At 43.1% G+C, this 11,905-nt stretch overlaps 1 protein-coding gene across 2 annotated transcripts; it reads right to left on the reverse strand.

Annotated features, from left to right (window-relative positions):
• Positions 1–17: 17 nt before the first annotated feature.
• On the reverse strand, positions 18–11,905 carry LOC100549606 (coagulation factor X). Of its 2 annotated transcripts, none has more exons than XM_010728483.3 (8): positions 11,720–11,905; positions 9,434–9,594; positions 7,974–7,998; positions 5,261–5,374; positions 4,647–4,787; positions 3,574–3,827; positions 2,184–2,301; positions 18–1,389 (listed from the first exon to the last, which is right to left on the reverse strand). In XM_010728483.3, exons 1-8 carry the CDS (start codon positions 11,784–11,786, stop codon positions 845–847), a joined length of 1,425 nt encoding a protein of 474 aa, XP_010726785.1. In that variant the 5' UTR covers positions 11,787–11,905; the 3' UTR covers positions 18–844. The 2 variants fall into 2 exon arrangements, with proteins under 2 accessions (XP_010726785.1, XP_010726782.1); XM_010728480.3 differs by having other exon boundaries at positions 11,717–11,904.

The raw sequence follows: 11,905 nt of genomic DNA on the forward strand, positions 1-11,905 counted from the left end.
CAGAGGGAATAAAAAAAGGACAAAAAAGAAATAATGTTTTATTTCAAATGCTGATGTACACTGATAATACATCTTACAGTAGCACCTGGAACAACTACACACAGAAGGACCTCTCTGATCCTCAGCCATGCACAATCCTGAATATGATACAGGAAACAGTGAACATACGTGTTATTTTTTTCTGAGGAAGCAGAAAATAAGTGTTCAAACTAAACTAGAGTGAAGTACAACCATATAAAGCAACACAACACTTTATTTAGCTGTTGTGACCTACGTTGGAAGTTTTGTGGAACGTGGTTATTTAGCAACATACTGAATACTTACTTGTGTCTCAGCTTTGTCCAAGGAAGCTTCCCTTCTCCCCTTAATCTTCTAAAGACATCCACAGGTAGAAGCTAAAAAGCTCTAGTAGGAGCTTTTTAGTTAGTGGGAACAAACTCCCTACTGACTCAGTGGGTTGCAGTAGGAGGACTGACTGAAGTCCTGGCCTTCCCACTTCAATCATGTTATGTCCAGGAGCCTTTGGTGGAATTACTTGGGCAAACAGATAGGAACCAAAATGACAATATGAAAATAACTAGTCAAGCAATCAGAAGACACCAATGAGCAGGCATTTTGTTTGGTGAAAGCCACTTACTGTACAAACTCAAAACAACACCAGCAGACCACATGTACATGCTTAAAGTCAAGAAAATAAAAGAAAGAAGAAAGAGAAGCAGCACCGTAACTTCAAGAAACCAGCTTTCAAAACAAGTTTAGCAAATATGGCTAAAAAATAAAAAACATTTCCATTAGATAAACTGCACCTTGCTTCCTAATGGGAGGATTGAGAGCTACATCACTACTACTTTTGTCTCATGACTGTCCTTACCCAACGTAAGAATCTGGACAGTTTGGTATATATACCATATTTACCCTTCCTTGCACATCCTTCTCCCCAGCTAACAATTCCAGTAACGAAATAAGTATCCTTATATCTGGTTACATGAGGGCCTCCACTGTCTCCTTGACAAGCATCCTTTTGCTCTGTTTCATAACCAGCACAGAACATGTTTTCTGTTATTGCAAAGTTAGTGGACTGCTTGCAAGTGCTCCTATCAACATAGGGGACTTCCAGCACTTTCAGTCTTTTGGAAAGCCGTCCAGCTTCAAATTCACGCCCAAAGCCACTAACCATCCCAGACTTTTGGTTCATCAGCACTTCATTAGCAAAGTCTGCTTGTGGGAGGCATGCTGGGACAACATACTCGGAAAACTGTATCGGTTCCTTCAGCTTTATGAGGGCTATGTCATTATCATAAGTCTCAGCGATGTACTTAGAGTGAACAAATATTTTTTCTGCAGTATGAGTCGTTTCAGAATGTTCTTCCTTTTCTCTATCCACTTCACCTGTACAAGATAATTAAAGGGATCATTAGTAGGATAAAATGACAGCAAATAAAAACAGCCTCGATAAAGGAGGACACTAGTATTCCCATTGCCACTGCTTTGACTAAGCCTTCATACTGTACAAATAAATTGCAATATTTATTATTCCCACTTGGATGCAGTTTCAGCTCCAAGGTTTATGAAGATTTCTGTACCAGTTTATGTAAATCAGCATAAATTCATTCAGCTAAACTAATGCAAATTCGGTGGATGTTTTACAGCAGCTTGAGCCTGGCCTATACTGGGGAAGAACATCTACTCTGAATCAAAACTAAAGGAGTGCAAACACAAAGTTATGTTGATCTAGTATCATTTCTCAGAAGTGGAGCAATGAGCTAATGTGAGATGAGAGTTTCTTCTTCCTCTAGTCTGTGTGTCACAGCTTTCCTCAGTGTTCCTGTAGAAAAAAGTTGGCGTGTTTTTCAGACCTGCAGGAAAAAATTATGAGCTTTCTGTAGAAGCATTAATCTGACAAGCACAGTGCTCACCAACACTTCTAGAACATTCGTTCTTAAACCCTTCCAGCTACCTGACAAAGGAGAAATTATCACCATTATCACCTTCTACTTCAGCTGCCCCAGTGATTACAAAGCAGGATGTCTGCAATAGGAAACAGTAGATAGCATACCACCATCAAAACACCAAACCAATAACAAACCAGTTGATATGATTACATCTTACATGGGTATTAGAGTACAGAGAATCAGTCTGCAACACATCCTCACACATCACAAGAAAAAAACACAGCGACTTACCAACAACAACTTTGATCTCCTTGGATTGGTTTATGCAATGAGCAGCAGTAAGGATGAAATCTTCATTCAATATAGTTCCGCCACAAAACTCTTCCTCTTTCTCATTTATCAGCACAGCCTATGAGAGAAAAGAAATGGGAAGTGCATAATTTAAAAGAGCAGCTTAATCTCAATGAGCTATAAACAGGTGATTGTTTTCTCTGCACACTGCATATGTGCACATTACAGTAACTTGTATGCAGAGCTCCACAGATTGTCCCTAGTGCTGCATACGCACGTGCATACGCTACAGATCAGCAGGTACTGTTGCAGAGTCTCAGCTGTTTTCCTGTGATACAGAGGTTCAGCTTTCTGACTTCACAGTGCCTCCTTTTAGTGACACCTGCTAGGAACAAGATGCAGGCTGACTTGCTGAGCAAGGAGCAAGGGCCTTGACTTACTATCCCATAGAATTTCTGCCCAAGGTCTATTCCTGTTCAACCCTCCTAGTGCCCTGAAGACAAGGACAGATTTTGGCTGGTCTGAGCTCAAGAGGAAAAGTTAGTTATGAAAGCACATGCATGCTTCCTCACATGCTGTCAAGTATACAACCTGAAGGGCTATCTTGGGGAACAGGGATGGAAAACTGCAAGACAAAGGCACTGAGAATGTGGTTGTACACTTAGAGTACTCAAGCCACACTAAGAGGAAGCAAGCATAATTCTCTGATAAGCAGTGACTCTGGCTCTGCACACAGCCTCTACAATACATGCACAATTTTACTGCATGATATTTACTTTTGCAACTAGAGGTTGATTCAGTTAAGCTTAGGTAGTGCTGGCCGAGCCATTAGATCAGCAACCTGCTAAAAGTGTTTAAGTTCTGTGCCCACATTAACGTGAGAACCTCCTCTTACCTGTGTCAGACCTACATAACACTATACCCATACAGAATTGGACTATTATGCTAATGGTCCCAGCGAATGAACAGATCAATATGGAAAAGCACTCCACGATACATCTCACTCAGAGAAACAGAGAAGGTAAGTAATCATTCCTTAGAAAGGTTGAGTAAAGAAAGGCAAAGAAAGATGACAAAGAACAGCAGAAGCAGGTCAACTCTGCCAGAACAGCTTATGCTCAGAACTGGAGTGCAACCTGTAAAGACAACACTGTTGAACCAACACGTCTCAAAAGCCCTCTCTGGTAACAGGTTAAAAGCAGCACTATCTAAAATGTCTCAGAACCTTTCATTTTGACATCCTAAGGTTGCAGTTTGCAGAAGAGCACACACAAGTGCCTGAGTTCACGTAATTCAGCCAATTCCAACTACAAACAGCACACAGCAGAACATAAATTGATTAAATAAACAATTATGCAGTTTCCATCAAAATCACGTGCATCAGATTTACCTGCCATGGGCATTCACCAAGTTTACACTCATCCCCACCGACTATCCTGGTATCGACATTTGGATCTGTCATACTCGATCCGTTGCGAGGAGGGGGAGTTGGGCTTTCTGTGGTAGTAGCGAAGTCCTCCTCCAGACTTCTTTCATTCATGGAGGGGACATCTTGATCACTAGTTGCATTGGTACTACTATTAGTGGGTAGAACGAGAGACCTTTTCATTCTTTTCACAAGAACTTTTCCACATGGGTACTTTACTGTAAAGACAAGAATGCTACAATTAGAGAAGAAGGACTGAAACATGCATGGAAGAGGAGAATCTTTGACAACACCATCTCACAGTATACCAGTTAATGCAGCTGTTTTCAGGACTAACAAAGCCCTGGCAGATGCAACAAAGAAGGAAAAGCAGTTATTTTGGCAGATGAAAGGCATTTGCGTGTCCTAAAACTTCACCATAAGTTCAGTCTCCGCACAGTATTTTCAAAGTATTTAAAGTTATCTTCAATTGTTTACATTGCCATATGCTTGTCGTAGCTCTTACTACAATCATCTTAATTTAGGAAACTCAGTGTACTGTGTAAGAGAGATGGCCCAGGTTGTAAAGGATATAAAAAACAGTGTCAGAATCATACAGTTCACTCACATTCTGCTCCCTCCCCTGATTTGTTGGAATACAATGAAAATGTACTTAAAATAGCATCAATCTTAATTATTTAATGTCAACTGTTACTATTTAATTTCACTAACTGAAATCAAAATAAGTGATTTCAAGTGGCTATTTTATACAGAATGTAAGATACAACTACAGTTTTCTCTACAATTACAAGACACAATTATGATTTTCTCCTGTCAACAGCACTTTATTTCCTCAGGTATTTCTGTGAGAGGTACCCTGCAAAGGGTGCCTCAGCTTCATTCTGAGAAGTTCATCACATCACCTCATGGAAGGCTTTGAAAACAAAAACCAGTTGGCCTCAGTCTTTAATCTATGTCACGTAGAATTTGGTTCAAAAACATATCCCTTAGCTGTGAAACAAGCCCCACCAGCATTAGTTTACCATGTGGCTTCGTACCTTTTGAAACACACTGCTTGCCATCTTCTGCCAGCTCATACCCACTTGTGCAGGAACACATAACATCCTTCTGCAAACTTTTTTTGATGCTGCAGAACTGCTCACAGTCACCATTGTTTATTTTGCAGTACTTTGGTATGACTGTGAAAGACAGAAGATAGACAGATTTAGAAGAAAAAAAGATGATTTCTTGCAAGGCTTAAAAGTCTCTGTATTGTCTTCTGAGATCTGCTTCTTTGGTTCTTCATGCTGTGAGCTGATCAGGACTGTACTTCTGAGCCTGGAATCCAGGTTCTTTGATATCAGCAGTAAGAATCTTGTGGTTCTTAGATTTATTGTCATGCTTTGGGGATTTAAGCTCACGTAAAGAGGCACTGTGATAATTAAAAGTGCTTTCTCTGAAGCAAGCGTAATGTTGGAGCACTCACTATCACTATTCAGATGCTAAGCCAGAGGACTTTCTGTTTCTGACACGCTTCCATCTCATTGTTGACAGCCACCTATTCTATGCATTTTTCCAAGTGAAAAATAATGATTGCTAAGGGATTGTTAAGTCTCTATGCTTCAGCAACCTGACATATTCACTGCCACAATTCTCTGAAAGAGAAACCTACCAAATTCACAGTTCTTTCCTTGATAACCATCCAAACAGGAGCAGGTGTAGGAACCAAGTCCATCTTTACAATGTCCACCATAGTGACAAGGATTTGAGCTGCACTGGTCGCCATCTACAAAAACAAACCAAAAACCAAATTGTTGTTAGAGAAAATACATTTTCAATGAACTCCGAAGGGGGGTTAGTTTTGACAAGCAATCATTCTTTTTAAGACATATGTCTAGTGAGTGGCCACATTCCAGGCAGAGCAAGAGCAACTGCAATCATTCCAAATAAGCATGATTCATATATATAGCCTCAGTTTTGCAATTTGTTTTTGGTGGCTACTGTTTGACAGTGCGTAGTTACAGCTTTTTTCCTAAGAAGACAAATTAATACTTGCTTGTCAAAGTGTACATTATTTACGGTGAAGACTGTAAAAGCAGACTGGACGTTTCCATGTTGCAACTACTGTCTAAAGCATTTCCCTGCCATTTCCACATAATAATAACTCAACTGTTAGTTATTTAAAGGTCATCTCATCCCACGTGCATGTGTTTTGCCCTCAGTGTTGCTCTTTTAAAGCAACCAGCATATGAATCAGGAGATAAACAAACACTGTAAAAGCTCTTCTAAATCCATGTTTGTGGGACAAATTCCTGTTTTGTGCTGCCTGTGGTACCAAAAATGTCCCATTGTATCCACTGAGGTACGAGCGTCAGTGTCAAAGAATTAGCTCTTACCTCACTCTCCCTGTACTTAAGCTGGGATCTCCGTATCTGAAACACAGTTCTACAGTCTCTCTTCCTTTCCATGACACAAGAACAACTGCCTGACTTGACCCCAGCCACACTTAGCTCACAAATAATATGGTCACAAGAATGGAAATCAGGCTGTGCTGCATTTGGAAGCATGTGACACATAGCAGCCCCTTCTCCTATCCCCATGAAGGCATCTCACTCTTGCACTGATGCTTGCTACCATGGTTTCTCCCACACAGCAACCTGCGGTAACAAATGCATTCCTGCATCACATGAACCTGCCAAGCCCTTCTGAATGATAAGAAAAGGAGGATATCTGGAGAACTGATGCTTGCTAACTCACTGCCTTAGAAGCACACATATTTCTGACTGTTACCACCTATTCTGCTCCATTTGGAGCAGCTGAAAGAACAGCAGTGCCCACAGAAAAGATGCAGGATACTGCTCATTCTAAGGATCCAGCGTGCCATGTGCATGATGCCCTTGGCTGTGAACTCCTCTGCTGAAGTTGCATCTGCCACAGAGAACACCTGTGGGGCTTTGTGCACTGCCCCACAACTCTCCATCCCTTCTGTACCTGAATGTGGCTGAAAACACCAGCATTCCGAATGCTGCATCCACGTGATCTACCACAGAGGTGTTGAAGATTGATGTTTATCCTCCATGGTAGAAAGGCAAGATCACCATTTATTAAAACAAAGGCACACTGGAGGCCTGCAGCACAGCTCCTGGTTTCTGCTTTCTCTGCTGTATTGGAGGGCTCCGTTCTGTAGTGGATTCAGCTAAGCAGCATCCTACTGATAGAAACCATAGTTTCTTAATTTTCCCTGTACTGCAGTTGCTGCTGGGGAACTGAGTTTTATATCAATATTGCACAAAAACATTGCAGAATCCCCTACTAAGAAAAGAAATGAGAATGAATTGTTCTAACTTGGCTGAGGGCAGCTGTGGTTTTCAGAACTTCTAAACACCAATGAAGCATGCGTGGACTGTGGTTTAGGATGTATGAAATTGGCATTTCCGCTGTGAGCACTGGCACTGATGTTCCACTGCCTGTATTCTCATGAGAAAATGGTTTGAAAAATTCCACTTCTGTTCACTGCAGCACTGATGCAGGCTTTGTTGGCAATTTCACCCTGTAGGATGAAGAATTCTTCCCTCCCTTAGAGGATTGTGAAAGCCTGCATCTTCTTTGTGACAACTGTCTTCCATTTTCTTCAGTCTCAGAAGACAAAGCTGAGCAATCTCTGGTTAACATTTTTGAGGTACTCTTCCTAACACCAAGGCTAGACTCATGCTTCAAGAGAACATGTTACCAATCAATCATACATTAAAAATATGTCCCTGTGAGCTTATTATGAACAACAGAACCCTAATAAGTACAAGTCAAACCTTCAGAAAAACAAAACCAGAAAAGACTGGCAGTATCTGCTAACCCACTGGTATGTCATCCTTGAATGCAAAACAGCTCTGTAGAAAACAATTCCCACCAAATCTCTGTCTTACAGGAATCAGCAACACTGTGACATGGACAGTGGCATGCGAGTGGTAAGTGATCATGCAGTACAGACTGATATGTTGCATCGCCTGATGCAATGAAGTGCCACCCCCATCTATGACTCTTTGCAACTTGGACTCCTCCATCTCAGGCTGACCCTCTGCAGGATGATGAGTGAGCAGAGCCAAGTGTCCAGCTTCTGCTTCTCACTACCCTTGGCACGCAAAGGGCCAGTATTCTTTTTTGAGAGGACAAAGATCATCCCAGGAACTGGAGGCTGCTGAATCTTGCTGTCAAATAAAGTGACTGAGTTCAAGAAACTGCAAGGCTGTAAATCAATCAGATTCCTCTTTCAGGGGAAACAGTGAAAAGAATAAACAAGGCAGCAGGAAGTGGTTATGTAAGAGGTGCATCCTTTTTAACCTTGTGAAAAGGAAGCTTAATTTTCTAAACAAATGCAGACTCTTTCTTACCTACATAGATATTCCAGAATTCCTCCTACAGGTTGGTTTGGAGCAAAGGAAAACAAAAGAAAACAAAAAGAGTTAGATGAGAATTACTGAATCCAGTTCTTCAGAAAAATTTCAGAGCTTTCATACAGAGGATACCTGCAGCTAACAATTGTTCAAACAAAAATTTAATTTACAGGCAAATAGTGGCTTGCAGTCTGATATTGTCTAATTAATTTAAACCACCTGGTTAAAACCATCTATAGTGCTCAGCTCAAGAGAAATATCTCACACACTTTTCAAAAATACCTAAACCTCCATAGAGATTTCTTAATGTCACTCACTCAGCATAAGGCTCTTCATTTCTTGCATAACTATCTCTTGCCCTCGGATTTGATTGAACTTCCTTACCCTCCTGCAATGTCAAATTTTCAGCTTCCTTCCCCTGTACCCCCATGGAGCAGATCCTCAGAAATCCTGAGGTTTAAAAATATTTTCTCTGACTTCTGTTCTTCTGTCCCTCTCACTGAGGACTCCGGGTACGATGTCTGCCCAAGACGGTCCCTTCCAGCTAGGTCTGGTCACCAGGTAGAACAGGCTGTGCTGGTTCTGCTATGGTTCAGTCCTTATGCTTTGAAGTGCCCTGGCGATGCACCCATGACTCCCCACCCAGTTCACCTCAGGGCCACTCTAAAAACATTCTGGCCAGCAAATAACACTAAAGTTAAATGAATCTGGCCTCGATTCCAGTTTCAGGGCTGTTCCACATACAGCCAACATTCCCAGTTTCCCTCCACCACCAAGTCACTTATGTTTTCTATATTACTACTGATCCTTGTTCCCGTACTTTCCCCATCTCTGTAGCTTTAGCTTGGGCACTGACTGCACTTCTAGCTAAAGTTAAGCACCTCCAGGGTAGGGAAGGTGACACAAAAGTCACACACACAGACTTCATTCCATGTGGGCAATTTAACATAAAGAACTGTCCTCAGTACACGTTCTGTCAAGTCAAATGTGGGAAAGATAGTCACAAAATGATATAAGCCCTGTAAAACTTCTTGGGATAAATATGGAAAAATATTCACACGAAGTTCTATGTCAGTATTTGCCATCTCAACCTTCCATGGGCTCTCTATCTAAGAACTCCTGAACATAGTCACGCTGCTCAGCTACACCACAAGAGAAAATAGCTTTAACATAGGGAGTACCAAATTATTTAAAGGACAAATACCTCATGATGAATTAAGCAGATCAGAAGAGGTAAAAGAATGGAGTCTTTAATGTGGGATGTCCTTGCAAGAGATAAATGATGTCTGTTTTTGTACATGTATGCCTTAGCAATTCCAACCACAATCAAAATCACCACCTATTCTTTGTGGTAAGCGATCAACAATAACACTTGTAAGTCTTGGCTCATAATACATCAATACTATTTTGTAAATACGAAATATGTAGGCCTATGTTTCATATTAATTCATCCTTACAGTTTTCTCATTGTCTTCAAAGGCTTCTCTTGCCTCTTCTTTTGAGCAGCGCTCCTCATTGCATTCTCTTTCAATATTGCCTTGCTTCACTTCTTCTAAAAAAGTGTTGGCACGTTTTGTTCTTTCCAAGAACTTGTCGGCACTTTCTTTCTTGATGAACACTGGACAATAGAGAAAATGGCAGAATTACAGGGTAACATTTGGTGGTGGTAACAAGTCATCAGAAATAAATGAAGAAAGAAAAACAAATCAGACATTCTCACCACACTACCCATAGGCAACATCACTTATAATGTCAGCCTTCAAGCAGATGGGATCTCAGGATCTCTGTGAGATCAGTAACTCCAAGACAAGCCAGAGGCATGCAAAATTCCGTCCTCTGTTGTTAGTCTTGAGAATAAAATGTGCAGGTTGCTGTCGAGGGTTTATATTTCTGCTGCTCCTGCTCTAGATTCCAGCTTTGAACAGAATGACTTGCCCTGCCACAGCAATGATGGAGGAGGCTGCAGTCCCTGATTTGGTTTTAAAGCTGGCAACCAGGCAGCACCACTGGCTGCTCTGGAGACATATGGTCCAGAAAACAAACACCACACAAACAGAAGATGCAGTAATTTGCCAGCATGGGATTCTATTGGCAGATGGAACAGCTGTTTCACAGTCCCACAATCCCCTAGTTCAGTAAAGAAACAGCCCATGTGTGAGATCTACTGCCCTGCACTACCCCAAGCACCAATGTACTGCCCTTGGGTCTTTCTTCCCACTTAACAACTCTCTTTCATAGTGTTACTGTCTTACTTCTAAGTTTGCAAATACAGCCAAGGCAGCTGTATTCAAAGATTTAATAAAGAGCAGATGCAAATGAATGTTACCTTCAGCATCTAAAAAAAGTACAGCTTGAATTCAAGTTGCTGGATCATTTTATTTTTTAAAAGCTTGATGTCACAGAGCACAGGACCTGCTGCCTTGAAGTTCAAGATGCAGGTAGCTGATGATTTAATGTAAGGATGAGAGGTGTTAAACTCAGCTCAGCCACTTGGCTGCATGAGCCATCGTGATACTCTGCAGTAACTTGTGCACATATTAGCTGACAGGAGCGACAGAAGAAACACTATAGTAAGCAGACTGCCAATTACCTTGTAAAAAGTGTATGTTTTAGGAAAGTTTGTGGATTCTGAAAACTAGCGTTCTAAAAACCTGAAACCTACAGAGGAAAAAGTACTTTCCAATCACAGCGTGGAAGGCAGTGCTGCAGATGGGACTTGAAAGGCAATGGGCTCAGTATGCATTGACCTTAAGCAGCTCAATGCAGCAATATGTGAATTATCTGAACAGCACCCATACTTTTTGATAACAGAGCCAAATTTTGCTAGTGCTGTTCATACTGAGCAGCAGCACAGAGCCTATATGTACTGTGGTGTTCCACTTACTCTGAGAAGTCTATGTGCAGGAGGGCTACAGCAATGCTCGTAACTTTTAGCTCAGTAACAGTCAGTTCATTCACCCACTGCCTAATTTGTCCTTAAGTCCCTCTCTGCAGTGCAGGACAGTGAAAGGATGCAGCCGGTGGGGTCACTGTACTCCTTTGCCTCCACATCACTGCTGCATGAGGATGTTTTCATAAACTTGAACTAGCCGATAAGCGTTCTCAGACTCGAGCTTCCTGCCATCCTGCCTTCTTCAAAAACACGAAGGAGCTCAGGGTGTTGGTCAGCTCAAGTAGGACACTCTAGTAGCTGGCTGTGGAAGGACTTTACTGTAAAACCCAAGCAGGCTGACTCACTGAAGGAAGCGTCAAAGCCTTCAGAGAAGCCGCCCGGTGTGGCTTTCTGCTCTGAACTTTGATGTTGACCCTCGCAGCAGAAACAGAGGCAGGACGCGCTCACCCCTAAGCTCCAGCCCGCGGCCAGGGGCAGCCGGCAGAGCCCAAGAACGAGAGCTCGCCGCGCTCGGAAGGCAGCCGTGCTCCCAGCGACGGCAATCCCGTTCTACAGGGAAGACCCCCCGGGGCTAAATCCCAGCGGCCATCTTGCAGCACCCCAGTTGTCCCCCTGCCGCTCCCTGCCCCGAGGCGCTGCTTCGCCCTCCGGCAGGACTCAGGTTGCCCCTTCTTGGGGGTGACAACCCGGACTGTCCGCTCCTGGAGGCCGCAGCCCCTGCTCCTGTCACGCACCGCCCGCGTGCGGGAGGCACTTTCCAATGCGGGGGCTTCAACAGCAGCTCCCTAAAAGCTGTGAGGAGGGTACCCCCTCCTCGGCCCGGATGCCCCCCAGAGCCGCCCCTTACCACCTCCTTCAGCCCGGAGCTCGTCCGGCAGCACCGCGCAGAGCAGCAGGAGCAGCAGGGGGCCGGCCATAGTGGCGCGGGATGGGCACCGCGACGGGACGGGACGGAGCCTTCACCGGGCGGGCAGGGACTGCGGCGGCGTTGCTTCACCCTGCCCAGAAATAGCGGAAGCGCCCTGGAGGGGGGAAA

Source organism: Meleagris gallopavo, chromosome 1, assembly GCF_000146605.3.
Source record: "Meleagris gallopavo isolate NT-WF06-2002-E0010 breed Aviagen turkey brand Nicholas breeding stock chromosome 1, Turkey_5.1, whole genome shotgun sequence".
In the NCBI taxonomy this organism is placed as follows: Eukaryota; Metazoa; Chordata; class Aves; order Galliformes; family Phasianidae; genus Meleagris; species Meleagris gallopavo.

Bases quoted from the DNA above. Each gene is read 5' to 3' on its own strand.
- LOC100549606 (XM_010728480.3), bottom strand. From the start codon at position 11,786: ATGGCCGGCCCCCTGCTGCTCCTGCTGCTCTGCGCGGTGCTGCCGGAC. The intron at 9,595-11,716 runs GTAAGGGGCGGC...TCTATTGTCCAG, and splicing joins GCTCCGGGCTGAAGGAGGTG to TGTTCATCAAGAAAGAAAGT. The intron at 2,302-3,573 runs GTAAATCTGATG...TTTCTCTCATAG, and splicing joins TTGGTGAATGCCCATGGCAG to GCTGTGCTGATAAATGAGAA.